Below are 20,870 nucleotides of genomic sequence, written 5' to 3' on the forward strand. Positions count from 1 at the left end.
AGAGATGACAAATTGGCGTTTTTTATAAAAAAAAAAAATGAGACAATCGCCTCCCCTGTACTTTTAAATGAACATCTTGCATATGAGATGCTGGTTCTACAGAAAGCTAGAAGCACCTTGTCACTCTCTGTCCCATAAGAGTATAGACTTCTTCCATGTCCGATTGACTAGGTCAGAATGAGAAGAGAGTTCTTAAGTCCCTGTGACTCATTTGATCAAGAAAGATGCGTGTTAATACAAGAATTCCCAAGACTGCTTCCAAAATATCCAAAAATTAAAATTAAGAAACCAAAGATCAGAGCTTACAGAATAAACAGAAGTGTCTCTTGCTGTTTTGCCACTGGTACACATAGGTACTAGCAAAACATGGCCCTATTTTTGATCTTTGTTAAGCACCTATAGCCATGGAATGTGTTGGTCAGCATTCCAACAGATTGATTTTTTTCCCATGTCTTATTCTATGAGTGTTTTCTGCTTTCTTTCAATTTAAATTCACCAAACCCTCTCTCACAAAAAAACACAAACACAATGCACAGCTACTTCTTTCTCCCTGTTTGTTGCCCTCCCCACAAACAAAGCAATGATTTAAGTTTACAAGATTGTTCTCAAATAGGGCAAAATAAACCCTCTCTCTAGTAACTCAGTTCCTAGGAGTAAGTACTGAAGCATCTCTTTTTGTCCCATGAATGGAAATCCTAGTTTGTTGCTATAGTAAAGGGTTAAAAAGTGCTGGCAAGAATTCACGCATGTGTTAATTCTCCCTGCAGCCTCACATCTCTTCCACTTTGACCTCACAGTTAATCTGTGTGAGTTAATCAGGCAAAGCCTCTAGTGAGTGATTTTGTTCCCCATTTCTTTTAAACAAACAGAAAACAGAACCAGACAAAGAGAGCACAACCTCATCTAAAAAGAAAGAGAAGAAAGGAATGAAAAAAAGAGCAAAAAGATAAACAAACCTACAAAGACGGACCCCTGGGAATTCCTGTGACTGCACAGGGCACAAATGTGAGCGCCTTTCTGTTCCTCTCATTTGCCTTCCTGTGTAGATCTCTGCGTGTACCATCCCCCTGCCTCAATTCTATTATCCTCCCAGACTTGGAAGCTGCTGCCTGAGCTGACGCTTTGATGGTATCTGCAAGCGTTTGTACTGATCTTTATTTCTGCCCCCCTGAATATTAATTTTGAAGCTGGTAGCAATACATCTCCTGAGTGACGGGACCTACTAGAGGCAGGTGGGGGGAGCCAGCATCAAATCATCAGCATAATAATAATACAAAGGGGAGGGATTCTTCTGCAACCCAGAGGCGAGAGGCGAGAGGAAAAAAAAAGCGATGAGTTCGCCAAATACATGGAGCATTGGAAGCACAGTCTACTCTCCTGTATTTTCACAGAAAATGACGCTGTGGATTCTGCTCCTGCTATCTCTCTACCCAGGGTAAGATGGGCCGTTTTCAGCGTCGTTTGGCTCTAGAGAGATGTGGGGGAGAGATAAGGTTGTGGAAGCAGGGAGACCACCCAGATTTGAGCCACTCTTTTGGGATCTAAGCTTTATAATTTAGGGAAGAGTGACTATATAGGGTAGGAGAGAGACGGAAGAGAAAGGAAGGACATATTGGTTTATTTGGTAATGAACTAGGTGTTATTTGTTTGTGTTTTGTTTTCAACGCGCTCATTTCATAGTCTCCGTGTTCGGGGAATAGATTTTGAATTTGCTGCAATCTGATATGAAGTGGGTTGTGCTTGCACACGCCGGCATTTGAAGCCATGTTGAAGGCATTTGGGTGGGGGTCTGGAAGAGAAAATTACAAATGTGGTCCTGACGAACAGAAGCGTGATCTCTGTGAGGGAGGATTGGGGGCGGGGACAGAGAGAGCTGTTTCTATTATCCACTACAGTCTTCTTTGGTCCTGCACCTGAGCTTTCAGTCAGCCAGGTTTTCTACCCAGCCCCATTGACCCGGCAGCTGAATCCCAGATAGGCAATCACGATTCAGCACCAAGGACAGCGATCCTGCTAAGGGCCCTATGGAAAGCTGCTTGTCAAACCATAGAGCATCCCTAGATCTGCAGTCAGACCAGTGGGCCAAGATACAGCAGAGAAGCCTGGAGACCAGGCACTGGTTAATGCTACTCCTATATTCAGATGGGAGGGGGACTACTGCACATGAGGTAGTGAATATAGTTCAATGAATTTTTAGGAAATATATCTGGAGCAGAGTTGGTCTGGCTGCAATCTTGAAAATATGCTCAGCCAAGGGAATGCAATGCCCAAATTGTGAAGTATGCATGAGTGGTTTACAGTCTTCCTGCACAAACAAAAGTGGGGAGGAGAACTGTTCAAATTCCTGAGCATGAATGCTCCCAGAAATGTGTTTCTTCTAGATTATCAAGGACTTCCCTGAACTAAGCCTATGGGAGTAGAATTCCTCCAAGCACAGTGTATCACGCTTCTGTCCATGCAAGTAGCCCTCACCACATTACAGTTTCCAATCAGAACTAACAGCAGGCTAGAAGTCCACACTTTCCATGGCATGCACCTCTGTATTTCCATTTTGAGACAAACCACTGTCCAAACTACTCCTATGGTTGTGGCCTCCCCGACCTCTGATAAAGGAATCTATGGAAAATATCAAGGCACTACTACAAAGTTTTCTTGGAAGTTGATGTAGTAGGAGTAATAGTAGTAGTAGTAGTAGTTGTTGTTGTAGTAATAATAATAATAATAATAAAGCTGAAGAGGTTGTGGTTTAACTACTTTTCAACTTTGTTGCAGATATCAATACATTCCTCTGACCTTCTTTCTCTAGTATTGGGAATAGAGCATGTTGATTTTGGACACAGGATAGAGTCAAGCAAAACAAAGAGTGAAATCTCCTCTTTCTCAATTCAGGAAGGCAGCGTGTGTTTAGCTCTTACCCCATCACCACTTCTCTAGTTCCCCCCAGCCCCCGACAATAAACACTGAGTATAGAAGATAGTTTCATTAAGAACTACAGGTTGAAGAAGTTTTTCCAGAAGAGGAGAGGAACATTTACTGGGAATAATATCATAAGTCACAAACCATATTTAAAATCATTGAAATATTTTTCTATTCAAAATCATCACACATTTTTATTACATTTTATGAAAGTTAGCAAACTTTGTTTTGGGAACTGGAGCATCAATAAATTGAGCCTATCTTCTCTGTATTTCCTCAACTCATGAAACCTGTGGAATAAAATCTAGAACAGTTAGGGAAGAATTTTTCTGTTTCTTATTCCCATTCATTTTAGCAAAAACTTTGCAACTAAATGCCTGATATAGTCTTATGTATTTCACCTCAATATATTCTATTTTAACCCAAAAATATTACTTTATTATTACAGGTGATGCAATAGTATATAAGATATTTTTTTCTCTAACAGCTCTACTTTTTGACTACATTATCAGCTAAAATATGAAACCTGATGTTACATATTGCAATGATAAGCGTAGCATAGGTGCGCTTTAACAGAGTTTTAAATGGTGGATTTATGTGGTATGAGAATTCTAGACAGAGTTTTTTTTACCCTCACAGTAAAGATAAAGGAGGTAATCATTATAGTTTGGTACAATGTATGTTATCAGAGTTTAATTTGCTGCAGTCCCCAAAAATGATCTTAATGGCTGAGAATGGAAACCAAAGCTTTGATCTCTAAAGTTGGTCCAGAGATTCACGAGGGTTGTTACAATAATATTGAACAAAAATGAGATCCTAAGGGTCTGTGTTATAAACAATAGAAGGAGAAGGTACTGAACATTGTAGGAAAAGAAAAGAAACATTTAATATACATTTTATTTATAAATCTCCAAATAAGCTTTGTTTCAGATTAAGTGACTAAACTCACTAGATTGTGTCTACATTAAAGCAAAATAAATCTTAAAACAAAACACGAGAATGAGCGTATTAGAAGCTTATACCTTTCATAGACAGAGAATTTTCAAAAACTTAAATTTGCTCAACTTCTATATATCTTGTTTACAACTTGTGAGAATCCCTGGGGGATTTACGAAAATGGAAATTCCTAAGCCACGCACTGGAAGATGATTCTGAGTCATGAGGTCTGAGTGGAGTCTAAGAATGTTAATTTTCACAAGTTCTCAGAGCTCCCTTTAAAGAAATAGGCCTTTAGTCTGCCTATTTAGAAAAGTTTACTTATTATCATAGATAATGTTTGTAAACATTTTCTTTCCTATAGTTTTATGCATCTGGCACAGTAAATCAGGTCCATATCCATAATCATTCTAATTGTATATAAATCACACATAAAAACTGTAAAAGATTTTACTATATTTGCAGCATGTTTAAAAAGTTCTTGAAAAATTTTAGCACATATACCTATGTAAAATTAGTAAATTTAAAGTAAATTTAAATGTCTATATAAGTATATTCATATTCAGTATACTTCAAATACACATATTGAAAAGTATGTTTTAAGACAAAATTTTAAGTTTTAGTAAATTGGATCATATAGCTTCATTCTCATAGGTTTAAAAACTAGAAACATATAAAATACAACAGAAATAAATGAGGTATAGTAGGAAATTTTGGTATGAAGGAAGACATTTTATTTTGATTGTCAAATACTATCTTATACTATATTTAGAGTGATAAATACTTATTTTTAAAGAATTAGATTGGTCAGAAACAAGTTAGATTGAACTATTGATAATTTAAATTTTAAGTTTTACTAATAGTTTTAATTTTTTTACTGAATTTAATTTTGATATTACAACATAATTAAATATTTCTCCTTTCTATTGCACCTTCCAAATCATTCCATATACTCCTTCCTTGCTTTATCTCAAGTTATAACTTCTTTTTAAATTAATTATTTTCAAATTCATGCATGCTACACATATTAATTGAATATCTTTTTAATGCTTATATTTATTTTCTGTCCTTATCTTTTCCTAAATAAAATGTTCCATATGAAATATTGTAAACTGTGAAAGTTTATGTCATAATTACATTTTATACAGATTTTAACTTTTGTAAACCATAATCACAAACATAAAGGAAATACTCTGATTTTTTAATTTAATCCAACTTGTTTACAGAGTCAATCTCCATTGGCAAGCTTGCTCCTCTACATCTTTCCAAATGCTTTACCTTGTTTTATCTTGAAAACGACTTTTGATTTTCATAAGCACCTGTAACTTTTTTGATTGTCAACACAGGATTCCAACTGTTCTGTAATTCTGTTTTCTAGTTCCTCAAACCTGGTGATGATGCCTGTTTCACCAGACCATAGTGAAGTTTATATATAATTGGCACACATATGTAAAGATCACTACATTTACATATGTGACAGAAGTAAATTTAAAGTATATCTATTTTATTTCTGATTTTGAAGATGTCTTGTTTTCCTTTAATTATCCAGCTTGGAATTGGTTCTAGAACATAGAAATACTTAAACACACATTGTAGTTGAGGCATGTCTCCAGTGAGATGATTTTTGTTTTCTCTTGGCAAAAATCTAGAAAAAAATCATGGAGTAACTGTTTAAATTGAAATCCAGATTGTTTTGACAACCATACTGTTTGACTTTCCAGACAGTTGAGTTAAAACTTTTAAGTAGGCTTCTGTGATCAATTTGGTAAAGTTGTTTCTGAAAAAAATCACAAGAAAGTGTCATTTCAATAAAGGCCAATTGTACTATATCCATTTTAGCAGATTCTAGAAACAATATTTTAAGGACAAAGTGGGCATTGGATAATTTGATATATTTAATCCAAAATTTTGGGAGGATTGCTTGAGATCTTAGCATTTACCCATTATACTGTCATTAAATGTAATCACACTGTAGTCTCTAGACAGACATACTTAGACACGCCTTGCTATTCAGTAGCTTTATATACTTAAGAACATACAAAATGCAACACCTTAGATACCAAATTATAACTTGTATTTGGAAAAATACATTTCTTTGATGGTCATGTACATGTAAGCTTACTCTAATAGTTTAATGTGCAATTACTTGACTATGCAGAAACTACTACGGAATGTCATTAGCATTTAAAAACTCTGTCTTTCATTGAGCACACCTACAAAAATTCATCTCACTCTTTTTCAATTTCTTTACAAAAAGTTTTAGAAAAGTGAAAAATGAAAAATTGAAATTGACTTAATGAATATGAAAGGAGAAATACCAGCACTCTATCAATGGCTCGAAACTTAAATTTCAAATATGTGTATTTTAATGGTGTGATTTTGAATTTTAATATTCTCCATCAAGCTAGAGATTACTTAATTAGCATTGTTATGGGATATCCCAATATCAAGACACGAACATTTTTATTTGTAGAAGAAAATAAAGTTCTTGGTATTCATAATGGGTTTCAGTTTTACTGAATGTTTACATCAGTAAACTTAGACTCTCAACAGACTTGTTAGAAAAGGAAGATACTACTTTCTCCTTGTAACCTGCTATAACCAAGAAGAAAGCAGATTAAAGACCTTGCCTAGCAGTACTTAAATATCAACTTTAGTGAGGAACTAGATACCTTTTGTTACATTTCTATGATACAGACTGTAGTCTATTCAAGTACAGTGACCTGAAAGCAACTCTTAGTGTAAGAAATGACATTGACTTTTTTGAAATGTAAGAGGCCTGTTCATGCTACATTCCTGGGAGAGTTTTTCCATTTCTCAGTAGTTCCTCATACTGGAAGTCAAACATCCTTTAAAAGAAGAATAAAAAAATCCTCTCTTCAGTTCCATATTAGTGGCTTAGGGTAAAAATAAAATTTAACTCCAAATCATATTAATCCTTGTAGTATTATATAAGTGAATATAAACATGGTAATAATTCTATATTATTATAAGATCATTGTACAGCTGTGTATAGATAAAGTACCATGCAAATGGGAAATAAGTAACATTGACATTACACTCTCCACCCATTCATAAAGAAAATCATAAGAACAGAAAATAACATAGCAGTGGGCAAAACAAGGGATGTTTTTAAAAGCAAGGATCCTTGGTAGTAATTGAAACCCTGCCATGTACACAAGTTTAGTTACAGAAAAAAAAGTCTAAGTAGTAGGGCAAATAGAAAGTAAATTCTGTAAATTATTGAGGTGAATGTAGGTAAAGTGTCTCAAAAATATGGCTAAATATACCTTGTCGATATTCAATATATACTTATGTTAGGGAAAAATAAATGATACATGGCCTTTTTGTTGTTTGGTAAATATCAGTCATTTTTGTAAGTTGCTTTTGAAAATATAGTTAAAATACCTAGTTGTTAAACATTCTATACACAAAATTTGATATAAATTAGTCTAGCATAGTAGTTCATTCCTTCAATTCCAGCACTCAGGAGGCCAAGGCACTAGGATGTCTCAGGGTTCAAGGCTAGCCTGGTCTACATGGTAAATTTTAGGACAGCATGGGGAACATAGAAAGACCTTATCTCAAAACCAAAAGCAAAAAAGTATAGAGCAATTTTCTTAGTTTATTAAAAAGATAGTTTTGTGGTTAGACTTACCTATATACAGATTATGGAGTAGCATAGGCCAAAAGATCTGTTCTTGATATTCTGAGCTCTCAATCTAATGCATGAGGATACAGGTCAGAACCAGGAAGGTATAAAAATAATTATTAAACTTTAACCAGATAAATGGTATTGCAAGAGATGCTTGCATGCTGTATGCTGCTGTAATAGATTAGGGTGGAGTTCTAGTGCTAGGATAACATAGAACAGAGAACCTGAGATTCACAAACATTTGAAATTCATCTCTATGCATCTAGTCACACAGTTTTAATATGATGACATTCTTTTCTTTTATTGTTACTCACAGTTTTAAGTGTACTTCTGTATCAATCTTTCACACATATAAATTATAAATTATTATAAATTCACACAAAATTATAAATTAATGGTGTTTATTTTTGAAGAAGAGTAGACTCTTTTTGAAATATCCTCTTAGTATTTAGAAAATAGCTAGTTAAAAGACAAACCCATAATCAAAGGACAACAAAATCAACGACAGTGATGAAAGTCACACTGTACCCTATGGCATTGACTTCATATAGACTAAATGAGCAAAACATCAATGTATGTGTGTGTTATATATGTTACATAATTTAGAATATATCAAAATAATTATATTACATAACATATAGTATGATATATTAATATAAAACAAGACACTTGGCTATATAAATGGAAATACATATACATATACTTATTAAAGTAATGTATATTACTTATTATCTCCAAATGATAATATATTTTCTTAGTCTTTTTTAGTTTAACATAAACGGTCAAATGCAGTAAGGACATCAGTACAGGGGGAAAGTTCCTGAACAGAACACCAATAGCATATGCTCTAAGAGCAAGAATTGACAAATGGGACCTCATAAAATTACAAAGTTTCTGTAAGGCAAAGGACACCATCAAAAGGACAAATCGTCAAACAACAAATTGGGAAAAGATCTTTACCAACCCTACATCAGATAGAGGGCTAATATCCAATATATATAAAGAACTCAAGAAGTTAGACACCAGGAAATCAAATAACCCTATTAAAAAATGGGGTACAGAGCTAAACAAAGAATTTTCACCTGAAGAACTTCAGATGGCTGAGAAGCATCATAAAAAATGCTCGACTTCATTAGTCATTAGGGAAATGCAAATCAAAACAACCCTGAGATTTCACCTTACACCAGTCAGAATGGCTAAGATTAAAAATCTTAAACCAGGAGACAGCAGGTGTTGGTGAGGATGCAGAGAAAGAGGAACACTTCTCCACCGCTGGTGGGGTTGCAAATTGGTACAACCACTCTGGAAATCAGTCTAGCGGTTCCTCAGAAAAGTGGGCACGTCACTTCCGGAGGATCCTGCTATACCACTCCTGGGCATATACCCAGAGGATTCCCCAGCAGGTAATAAGGATACGTGCTCCACTATGTTCATAGCAGCCCTATTTATAATAGCCAGAAGCTGGAAAGAACCCAGGTATTCCTCAATGGAAGAATGGATGCAAAAAATGTGGTATATATACACAATGGAATACTATTCAGCCATTAGAAACAATGAATTCATGAATTTCTTAGACAAATGGATAGAGCTGGAGAACATCATACTAAATGAGGTAACCCAGTCTCAAAAGATCAATCATGGTATGCACTCACTAATAAGTGGATATTAGTCTAGAAAATTGGAATACCCAAAACATAATCCACACATCAAATGAGGTACAAGAAGAATGGAGGAGTAGCCCCTGGTTCTGGACTCAGTGTAGCAGTACAGGGCAAAACCAGAACAAGGAAGTGGGAAGGGGTGGATGGGAGAACAGGGGGAGGGAAGGGAGCTTATGTGACTTTCGGGGAGTGGGAAGCCAGAAAAGGGGAAATCATTTGAAATGTAAATAAAAAATATATCGAATAATAAAAAAAATAAAAAAAGAACATAGATACCATGACCATCTAAAGTATGCATGTCAACTGTGTTCTATAGTATTAACTCCAGAAGTATTAAAGCAAGATCATTTGGATATAACAAAACCAAAATTACAGGGATCGAGGCATTCATATTTTAAGTGCAAAACAAAGTGAATGTCACTTAAGAGTACATAAGGAACTTACACTGCCTCAGTAGTTTTTATTTTTATTTTATTTAAGTTTAGCATTTACAATGTAGAATATTTTGTTAAAATTAAATGCTAGTAGTCATGTTAATAAATTAACTGCTTTCTCAACCTGTTCTATTTTCATTCTTCAAGAATAAACATAATTTAAACAAATAATTGCTAAGCTATAATGGTGGAATCAAGAATCAGTGGGCAGGCATATCCACTGAAATGCTCATTTAAGATACTATCTTTTTATTTGAGAAAACATATGGAAAATTTTAAAAGTTATTTTCTTTTACTTTTTAATCTGCCCCAGGAAAGATAAGTTTAGTGAATGTTTCCCCCTCTAGTATATGCCCAATAATAAATAATAATATATAATAATTAATATACAAAATATGATAATTAATTTGATAACAGGAATTATTTAATTTTCTCTGTAAGGAATAATTTTCTTTATTTTGAAATGGAATAAAGAAAAATATTTTGTTTTTTTTCAAAAGTCTCTTCTTTTTAAACTTTAAATCCACCAAGTTTGGCTGCAAACCAAGAGAAAACATCCTGCAACTAAAGCACACTTTTGCAGAATATTCTAAGATATGGTAAAGTCTTTAAGAGGACCATCACTGAGTGGTATTTGGTTAGGCATTCACTTGTAGCTGGGCATTTACTTACATAACAAGTCCCAGTCACTTCTGTAAAAGGAAGGTGATCATTCCTCATACATTTACCTTGAACAGTGACTGAAGACTGTACTTGTGCCTATCACTGTTGTTACTACTGCAGCACCATTTATTGTGTCTATGTCCTTTCTTAAATGTTACTCTCTACCACAGCATTCCTGTCCTCCCTTCTTAACTCTAAATTTTGTGGGCATGCAAAATTTACATTATTAGTATTTTCTAATCACTCTGATTAGTACATCTTATAAATTCTTTCCTTTTAACTGGAATGAGATAAGCAATCTGGGAAAATGTCTGTAATTTCTAGAATATCTACAATGCTCATTTTAAATATATTATTTCTGTGAACCAGAGACCATCTCTAATGACAAAGATCTAATAAAAATGTATGCGACATCATAGGACTCCTCCCTGAATACAACATCCCCAAATAAAAGGAGAGAGAGATTTGTTTTCTAGTAGATGGTACAAAAATACTGACATTTGTTCATTAAGCAAAATTACTAAAGTTATTATTGAGGACACACTTGATTTGCCTATCTTGACAGTCAAGTCCATTTTTATTAGAATATATGCATTTAATGGTTAGAGGGTAGTAGGAAAGATAAAAGTGTAAGCTTATATTTTGCTATTCATGGTCATGAATAATTCTCCAATTTTTTGTGCCTCATTGATGTAATCAAAGCAGGGGGAAATCATCTGTCACTAGGTGACTGCAAGAGCACCAAAAATACCTTTCTGACACCATATTTGCTTCCTACCAATTCTTTTGTGACAGAGCAGAAAAAACACCCTAAGCTTGCCTGTTCAATAAAAACCAATCAGCAAGTTTTTTTTCAGGATTTAATGTATAGTTAAATGAGTTTTTATTGATAGCATTTTTAATATAAGTGGCCATAGATTTCTACTTTTACAGTTAGTATTAATACAATTAAGGGTTTATATATTTTCTTTTATGCTCATTTTATTCTTCTACCCAATTATTTGGGGTACAATGATGTTGCATATGTCATAAAATCTTTATAATGTTGAGTTTTAATATATCTAGCGATCCTAATTGTGTGTCGGCTTTGAAGCTTATGGAACAATGTTGCCATCTATATTGTTATAAAAGTACTTTTAAGACTATGTTTTAATTTCTATTGATGGAAGTTTTTAGATGCAAAAACAGCTGTGTCATAACCCAAAAAGAATTTAGAAGAGTTTTCAGTGTACAGCAGTGAAAGTCACAACAGATTTCACATGTTCAGGTTATAACTGTTTACAGAAACCATGCGTTTATATAATCAATTATCCAAAAGTTAGCAGCATAAAATAGATAGGTTTTGCTCAGATTTTCCTAGAAACACATTAAATGGGCAGCTTAGGTGAGCACTTACAGCTCAGAGGCTCTAAGTTGTGAGATGTTCTACTGATATCCAAATGCACTAAATTATCTACTTTCAGTCACACACCACTTACCCTGGAGGCTACCCAAATGAACCCTGACATGTGACAGTGGTCAAAACAAAAGTGTCATAGTCTGCTGTGACTGCTCTATAAAAGTATCATGGGTTGTAGCTAAAACACATGAAAGAAAATTTGTTTCTCACAGTCCTGTAGAACTGAATATCTGAGATTAGCATGGTGTGCTTCCAATGTGAGAGTTCTGATGTATAACATAGATTTCTTTATGCCACACTGAATATAGATGCCCTTAAGCCCCAGTCTCATTTTCTATTTTTCTCTACACTTGCTGTATGTGAGTTTATTAGCTACTTTTCATTTTCTCAGAGCCATGCTATCTTTCACATGAATTTTTCATGAAAGAGTTACTTCAGAATTTAAGAGTTGTTTGCACATTTCTTTTATATTTCATGCTTTAAGGTGAAGGCATTAAGTTGAATAATATTCACAAAACTAATTTTTGTTTTTAAAAACAAATGTTAATAAAGTGACACTACATATGCAGAAACACACATACACATACAAACACACATACACACAAAGAAAATTTATAGTATCAAATATATACCAAATAAAATTAACAATGCTATAAAATCACAAATATGCAAGTATTCAAATATTTCTGAAAATGTTCACAGCACCAGGTGATTCTCTGGCAAGTAGGTCATTTACAGTTTCACAGATACAAGGAAGATGTTCTTCCTAAAACTCTTTGTTCTTCCAACCTGAAGCACAATCTCTCCAATAAACAAGCATCAAACACATCCTTGCAGATGTTCAAGGAACAAGAGAGCACCTCATTCAATTAATTCTCTTTGGCTTCTGATTTTGAGTAACTTCCTCAACTTTTAACAGATATTGAAGTCTCAATGAAGTACATAAAAAAGTTTGAAGTGCATTTTAGGCAGAAGATTGGTGAAAATAAATGATTCAAACCTAATTGAAAGGAATCAAAACATGACATCCTGCTTTTCTATTAACTTTCCAGATGTTATTTAGGGTCTGTTCCTACTAGTATGACAGGTGCTAAACAACAGTGCTAAATAAAGTGAGCACTTGTTCCTTTGGTACTAATATTGTAGAATAAAAAGTATGTCTTTAAAATATAGTGTTATATTACATATGATGATATTATAAGGTTACATTTCTAAATTTGCTCACAGGCAATGGTATACCTATGTACTGACCTGTTCTACTTATTTCTCCTGACTCCAGGAAATTGTATGACTAGCATATATGCTATCCTTAGTCATTTATATACAACTACATTTACAAAATTTCATTCATGTTTCTCTGGCTGACATGGCCAAATATGTGTCCCTCCTGAGCTCCTAAGTACTCAGCTGATTGAGGAACAAAAGTGGAAATTAAAGCACATAAATCCATTCCACCATTCCATGTCCTGGTTTCTCTGTATTTAGTAAATATTCACTGTATGTCTAGTACTTTCCTAATCCTATTTTATTCTCAAAATAACATGAAAATGCACAGACACACAGACACAGACAGAGAGACAGACAGACACACACACACACACACACACACACAGTAGCAGCAACAGCCTTGCTGTAAGAAGGTGGACAGGAAACACACACAGACACACAGACACAGACAGATACACACACACACACACACACACACAGTAGCAGCAACAGCCTTGCTGTAAGAAGGCGGACAGGAAACACACAGACACACAGACACAGACAGATACACACACACACACACACACACACAGTAGCAGCAACAGCCTTGCTGTAAGAAGGTGGACAGGAATGAGATAAACAATAAGACAACAGTAAAAGAGAAAAGAAAACACACACACAAAGATGATACTTTTAACATTACAACAGGTATTAAAATATCAAATAAGGTTTGTGATATGATTAAAAATAAAATTGTGGGAATTTACTTCTCATAGGATGATCAGGAAAAATCATTATAGACAGTGATTAAGAAGTAATAGTGATTATTTTAATTAAGAGAAAATGAAATTATTACAGGATTAATAAACATGCTTATAATTGAGATAGTTTGAAGTAAAAGCAAATACAAGGACCTTAAGGAAATAAGATTTTGACATAATTTGAGCACTAAATTAAATCTAGATGTTTGAACTACTATATCCAGATGTAGAAAAGTCAAAAGAAAGAATTTCAGAAGCCGGAAACTATTTCTTAGTGCTCAGACGCATAGCTATAGTGTAAATTTAAACTGTAGCTCAAGTAAAGGCTTTGGATTAGTGAGAATATTTCAGGGTATCAGTCTCATTCCGAAGGAAGATATGTGTATATTCTTTGGAGAATAATGAATTCGGTAGTTTACACACCAATTTTCAATCACTTGACAATTAACTTATTAGCTGTTAATTCTTGCTGATGGATTCTTGCTGTCTCAGAAATCTTAGCACGTCTTTTATCCAAACATGGTCAAGAATCACATGTTAATTGTCATAGTAGTCCAGTTATTTCAAACACAATTATTTATAGTAATTATAAAAGTATCTCTCTGTGTATTTACTGACCTGTTCATATAAATTTAGTTTCATGGTGCTAAAATTATAGCATAGAAAATGGTGAGAAATTTCTCATTCAATAATTAAATTTGGCATTAGTTGATCGATTTAAGCATTCTAAGGAATTGTCATGGAGGGAATTAATAGATATATTTTAATTCAGTACCTATAACATTAATTAGTGTAGACTGAATTTAGCAGAAGTTAGATTGATCTATACTGAAGATTGACTTATCAAAACTTTTTATATTTGGGCAAGATGTATTTTTTTAAATCCAGATTCAACTTTTTGTAGGCTTCTTCAGTTCTCTAAGTCGCCCACTACTTATTGACCTGCAATTTAAAAAGATTTGGAGTGTTTTGACACAGCAAGCCACTAGCTTCTATGAACTCCAAAGCTAAGGATATCATCTAATAAAACCTGAAGCTGACAACAGATTCTCCTGTCTTGTTACCACTTTCTTATCTGATATCCTCATCAAAGTATGTTCAAATGCCCCAATTTATGATTTTCTTTTGTTTTTTTAACTATACAATAGTATTAATTTGGAATGTATTAATGGTTCTAACCATATGACAAAGTGAAAGTTATCAATTCATTTGTGTATGAATAAAAAACCATATTTTCATAATACATGTTGATTTTCTAATGAAATCAACATGGTGGCTTAAAGCATGTTAAATTTAACCCCCATAGCCATTACCACATTAGAACAGGCCTATTGGGAAACTTGTGTTCTTGGGACACTATCACTCATATTTAGCTAACACAAATTCTCTCTTGTTTTTGCTGAGATTCTTGGTTTGTGTTAACATTGCTGAAATGAATCTGCATACAGAAGTAAGAGGAAATGTAATGCCCTATCTAAATACCAAAAATAAATACTTAACATGTCTAACAAAGTTACAAAACCACTGTGCTATTTCAATAATAAAATATTTGTTATTGTAACCCCAGAAACCAAGATAAAATGTGAAGGCAAATATGAAATTTATCTTGTGAAATATAATGAACATAAGAATACAGCACTTTGAGCTAGTATTTATTAGGTATGTGCACAGTGATAGGATAATGCTACGGAGATTTTAGATTGGGGGCATAAATAAAACTTTGCTTTCATGCTGTTGAATTTGGTGCATTTCACTACATATCTGGATATGTGCAGATATCATATGGAAAAAAAAAACCACATCAACCTTCTCTTTCTTATACCTGCTTTTGGTGACCTTCAGACTTCACTAGACCTGGGATAGTTTTGCCCTTGACACACAGACTTTTTGGGAGGATGAACAAATTTTCCTGTGCATCTATGGCTCTGTTATAAATACATAAAATTTGTGCTGGTGTCTACATAAGAATTTATTTCTACTTCTTTTTTCCTTTCTTTTTTGGATTTATTTATTTATTTATTTATTTATTTATTTAATGTATATGAGTACACTGTAGCTGTCTTCAGACACCAGAAGAGGGCATCAGATGCTGAAACAGATGGCTGTGGGTCACCATGTGCTTGCTGGGAATTGAACTCAGGACCTTGGAAGAGCAGCCAGTGCTCTTAACTGCTGAGCCATCTTTCTAGCTTCTTTTTTTTAATTTTTGATAGAAAAAAGTATTATTCGTTGCTTAAAATAGCGTTGTTTTTTTTTTCTGGAAGAAAATAGTCATCTGTGCCACAAAACATTGAGCTTTAAAATGGAGAGAGGCACTTCAGTAGATTTAACCTTTGTGTCAAGTTAGTTGCACTGGGAGACAGATTAGTCATACTCAAAGAGGTTGCCAGAGTTTTGTTTGTCATGTTAAGTGTTTCCTTTCTCTTCTTGTTCGAGTGTTTGTCTCCACAAATAAAAATAGAGGTGTTTGATACCAGCACCACACCTACCACTCTCTTTGTCTACCTACAGCTGTGTCTTGCACATGAGTCTCAGATCCAAGCTGATTAACTGAAGAATGAGGAAAAACTGAAACCTATAAAACATCACTGTTTGTATTCAGCCACTCTCATTATTTCACAGGAACTAAGTGACATGTGGCAATTTACATATTGAATATGAATTTTATACTTTAGATTTATCTCATTTTAATGACGGCGCCATGTGTGTGCATGTATATGTGTGTGTGTGTGTGTGTGTGTGTGTGTGTGTGTGTTTGTGTGAATACAGGTGACATAGACGGCAGAGGTGTAGTGCTCCCTGGATCTGGGAGTTACAGGCTATTGTGAAGTAACCATTGTGAGTGGTGGGATCTGAGTCAAGAGTACTATTTCTTCATAACCACTGAACAATGTCTTGACCCATTATTTACTGGATTTTTTTAAAAATAACCCCAGGTGCTAGTAGTTCAGTGTAATTTTATATTCTCACTATATTAATTTAAAAATATTAAAACCTAAAAATTAAGTATCACTTTTCATAGTGGAAGACAGCTAACTAAAAAGTAATTGCAATAAAACCAGAGCAATGTTACTATGTTTTCATTACATGATTTTTATCTATCAGAAAAGTTGATTTTGTTAATGCTCTCTTTACAAACTAGATGAGCAAACTGAAAACAATAGTTGAATGCCAATTACAGACAATTGAGGGTTTACCAAATATAATTATACATACTGAATTAATATTAAAAACAGTGAAACTTTTTTATATATTTGTTTATTGTCTTTTGATACTATGTCTGCAGTACACTTCAAGTTGTTTGTTTTCTCAGAATAATTTGAAAGATTTAAGTCAGCTGGGTGGTGGTGGCACAAGCCTTTAATCGCAGCACTTGGGAGGCAGAGGCAGGTGGATTTCTGAGTTCAAGGCCAGCCTGGTCTACAGAGTGAGTTCCAGAACAACCAGGGCTACAGAGAGAAACCCTGTCTCAAAAAACAAAACAAAACAAAACAAAAAAGAGAGCTTTAAGTCAAATAAGGACTGTTTTAGTAGAACACAAATATTAAAGACTGATTTTTGATTGACAGTGTATTTTAAGTTGCATAACAAAAATACCTAAATGATTATTTACTTCAAAAGTGAATGTAAAGTTTAAAAAGTTTAAGAAGGGGTGTTCAAGACATTGTTTTGCTCTCTTTCAATTGCTCTTATTTTTTCACACCCCACAATTACTTGCATATCATTGTTTTGACTTCAACTTTGATCAATTTGGTTACCAAATAAAAAATTCTTTTGACATTTGTGTTTCTATAAAGACCTTTACATAATTTTATAATGCAGGATTAAAAATAAATTGTCTAGACCCTGTTTGGATATTTGTTGTGGTGGAAGAAGCATTATGCAGTCTGACATACAATAGCACATATAAAGAAATATAAATTATATCTTCTTTGAAATAGTGCTACTTATCATACCTGTGATGACTTTAACTTTCATGTCTTTAATATTGTTATTGTTAAAATTTATCTTTGATTTCTACTTCTGGAACAGAACAAAGAATACAGATTCTGAGGATGGGGTATAGCTGAATTGGTAGCATTCTTGCTAGCTTAGCTTACAGAAAACACTAGGTTTTATCCCCAGCACAATTCTCAAAAAGCAGTATTTTCTCAGTTTTCTGAAAAAGGGCATTGTTTTTTTTCTAATAAATAAATCAATAAATAAATTTATGCCTATTCAGTAATTATCCATTTATATTTCTTCCTAACCCTGTTTAATACCAACTCTTTTATTTCCATTTTATGAGAGAACCAACATAGACTTTAGAATTTTTGCTTGTTGTGGTATTGAACTTGTGCTGTTGAGACATAAAATCTACTTCTAGTGTATGTCAAGTACATTACTTTCATGTTCACACAGATGGCTGATAGGCATTTAATCAAAAGAAGAGTGCCTGATAGAAATAGAGTATAGCAAGACGCTCATCTTCACATGGCCTTTAATTGTTTTATAAAACTATTAAGAAAAAATGAACATGGATTTTTAACTAATTTTACAAATAACACATGCTATTATTGATCCATACAATATTTAAAATGATGTTAAATGGACATCTTAGCAAATGCCAGGCACTTGGATCATTTTGCAAAAATGCTATTGGAGTTCAGAAAAAACTAATGGGAGTCTAATTTTCCTGTGTCTATCTTTTGTGGTTAAATTTGGTTATTTTAAACTGCCTTTTTGTGAAATGAAATGTAAATAAGTGCATAAGGTGAAAAGAGAAATTTTGTATTGCACAAAGAAGCAAAAATGTATGTCTTTAGCAACCAACTCCAGAAAGAAAATATAGTACAAAGTCCAGATAATACCTTCAACTATTTGCTAATCTATTTGCCTCTAATAAACTAATCTCCTCATGCTAACACCACAGTTACTTTATCTTGCCATTAAACTTTACCTCACAGGTGTATGTATATGCTTGCATGCACATCATATTTTGTTTAGATTTCTATTTTTTGAGCTTATTTATTTGCTTGTACCCACAGCTTGTTTGTTAATTTTATTGACATTGAGGACTTTATTACATGACATTAAAAGCATTTTGTTACATGAACATGCTGCATTTCATGAACAGTTCTACTGTCAATTTGGTTATAATCATTTCTGCCTATGAGTCAACACAGTAATGAGTATGGATGTCCTTATGTATGAATTTAAGAAGATATGAGCATGTATATCTTTCTGGAATAAAACTACAGATGTAATGGCTGCATTGTAATATACAGATGCACATGATGGACAGATAATGGTAAACTATTTTCCTCATACAGGTGTATTGTGTGATAACACTCCATTGTTATCACACAATAGGGGGAAAAGAAGTAAAGATAAATAAAAACAAACCATGATGGTAGGGCTGTCTCAGAGCAAATGAATTATGGTAGTAATCCTAGAACACCTTGGAATTGTTGTTTGCCTGTGGAAACTCTTTCTTCTTTGCTCGTATAGAGGTTTTCTTCATGATTGACTCTATTAGCTCCTGTTTTCCAAGAATCATTTGCTTTTTGGGAAGCAGATACATTGTGGGATGCTAATTCTAACGTGGGATTTAGTGGAGGATAAACCATTAAGTTAAAACCTAGGCATAGTTTGCCCTCCAGCTGGAAATACTGGCTTTCTGTTCATTATCCTCCATGAAACATACAGTGAGACTTTCTGGGAGTGTTTGCAAAGTAAGCTTCCTCCCTTTAAAGCAAACTTTTGTAAAGGGTTATTTCTCTGAAGAATTAAAACAGATGAGCAAAAAAAAGAGGAAGAGTTGTCCACAGCTTGTGAACACATGATCAAAGCAAGTTTTTATTTAATAGTATGTAGGAAAATAGGAAGAGAAAAGCACAAAGAGTCCAGTTTGTGGTGGTGTTTCATTTATATTGTTTGAGACAAAATAAATTTTCATTATGTAATCCATATAGTCTAGAATTCTTATACATCCTGTGATTGTTTCAAATTCATAGTAGTCTTCCTGCATGGAGTCTCAAGTGCTAAGAATACAGCCATAAACAACCATTTTCAGTCTGAACCTGTGTTTTTAATTCACAGTTTAAAACTGCTTCAATGTTCATTGAAGTCCATCCTGCCTCTGCCATGATAATTATTTGTGTTCCTGTTTTCCAAATTAATCTGGAGGTTCTGACACTTGCTTTCGAGATTCATTTCAGCTAACGAAATTTATTTTTGTTAGGTTGTTAATAAGTATTTTTTCATTTTATGTGCTGGACTTTGTGTATGTGATAATTGATTGAGCCAAATATACATATTTATTAACAGATACAAACCAAATTCTAAGAAATGAGCTATTTGTGACCTAGGAACAATAATTTTAAACTAGTTAATCTGCTTTCAGAATGATCTACATACATATATGTTTTTTATCCATTCATTGAACTCTTCTTAGCAATGACTATGAATGTCAGCTACACATTTATCTAGGAAACAGACAAATGCACATACTATTATTGAAAGCTCTACAAATGGAACTGCTGCTATCTTGAGTCCTCTATTCCTGAAAGCCAAGATATCTTCCAAGAGTTCCAGTTAGTCTAGGAAATAGGATGTATCCAAGATCCCAGCACTATGTCCTGATTCTCCTGCACTCTCATATGATCAATCCTCCTTTTTCAGATATATCATTCAGCTCATTCAACTGTCTTGCTTATAAGACAGTGTTGTTTTCCAAACAAAATACAAGAAGAAATGAGGCAGCTAATCACATCCATAAACTTAAATTTTAAGCTTTGCTGTTATTCCCTAGCAAGGGCAAACCAAGTCATTGTTGTCTACAATGTCAACTTTACAAAATATGAATGTTATTATATTAACATTGTGCTCAAGGTTCCCTGTTGTTCACTGTACTCAGTTATAAACTAATTTATCCTCCTAAGGGAAAATGAGCTGGAACTATCATTTATCTTTTTGTTGTCTATTTGATGACTATACATAGAGCAGCAGTTCTCTTTGGTGGGTTGCGACCTTTGCCGAGGTTGAATGACCCTTTCATAGTGTCACATAAGACGTTTGGAAAACACAAGTGTTTACATTGCAGTTCATAACATAGCAAAATTACAGTTATAAAATAACCACAAAAAATAATTTTATGGTTGGGGGTCACCACATCATGAGGAGCTGTATTAAAAGGTCATAGTATTAGGAAGTTTGAGAACCACTACAATAGAAAATTCTTTCATCCAAATTATTTCT

At 33.8% G+C, this 20,870-nt stretch overlaps 1 protein-coding gene across 6 annotated transcripts in view; it reads left to right on the forward strand.

The window, feature by feature from the left end:
- Nucleotides 1–1,331: 1,331 nt before the first annotated feature.
- Nucleotides 1,332–20,870, forward strand: part of Gabrg2 (gamma-aminobutyric acid type A receptor subunit gamma2) — a 90,554-nt gene continuing 71,015 nt past the window's right edge. For 4 of the 6 annotated variants that reach the window (XM_052195477.1, XM_052195478.1, XM_052195480.1 and 1 more), the window contains exon 1: nucleotides 1,332–1,435. In XM_052195477.1, coding sequence (XP_052051437.1) covers nucleotides 1,332–1,435 — 104 coding nt within the window. Of the gene's footprint in view, nucleotides 1,436–20,472; nucleotides 20,513–20,870 lie in introns of those variants that run through there. The other 2 variants (XM_052195481.1, XM_052195482.1) reach the window with 1 other exon arrangement.

Source organism: Apodemus sylvaticus, chromosome 10 (genome assembly GCF_947179515.1).
Source record: "Apodemus sylvaticus chromosome 10, mApoSyl1.1, whole genome shotgun sequence".
Taxonomy (NCBI): Eukaryota; Metazoa; Chordata; class Mammalia; order Rodentia; family Muridae; genus Apodemus; species Apodemus sylvaticus.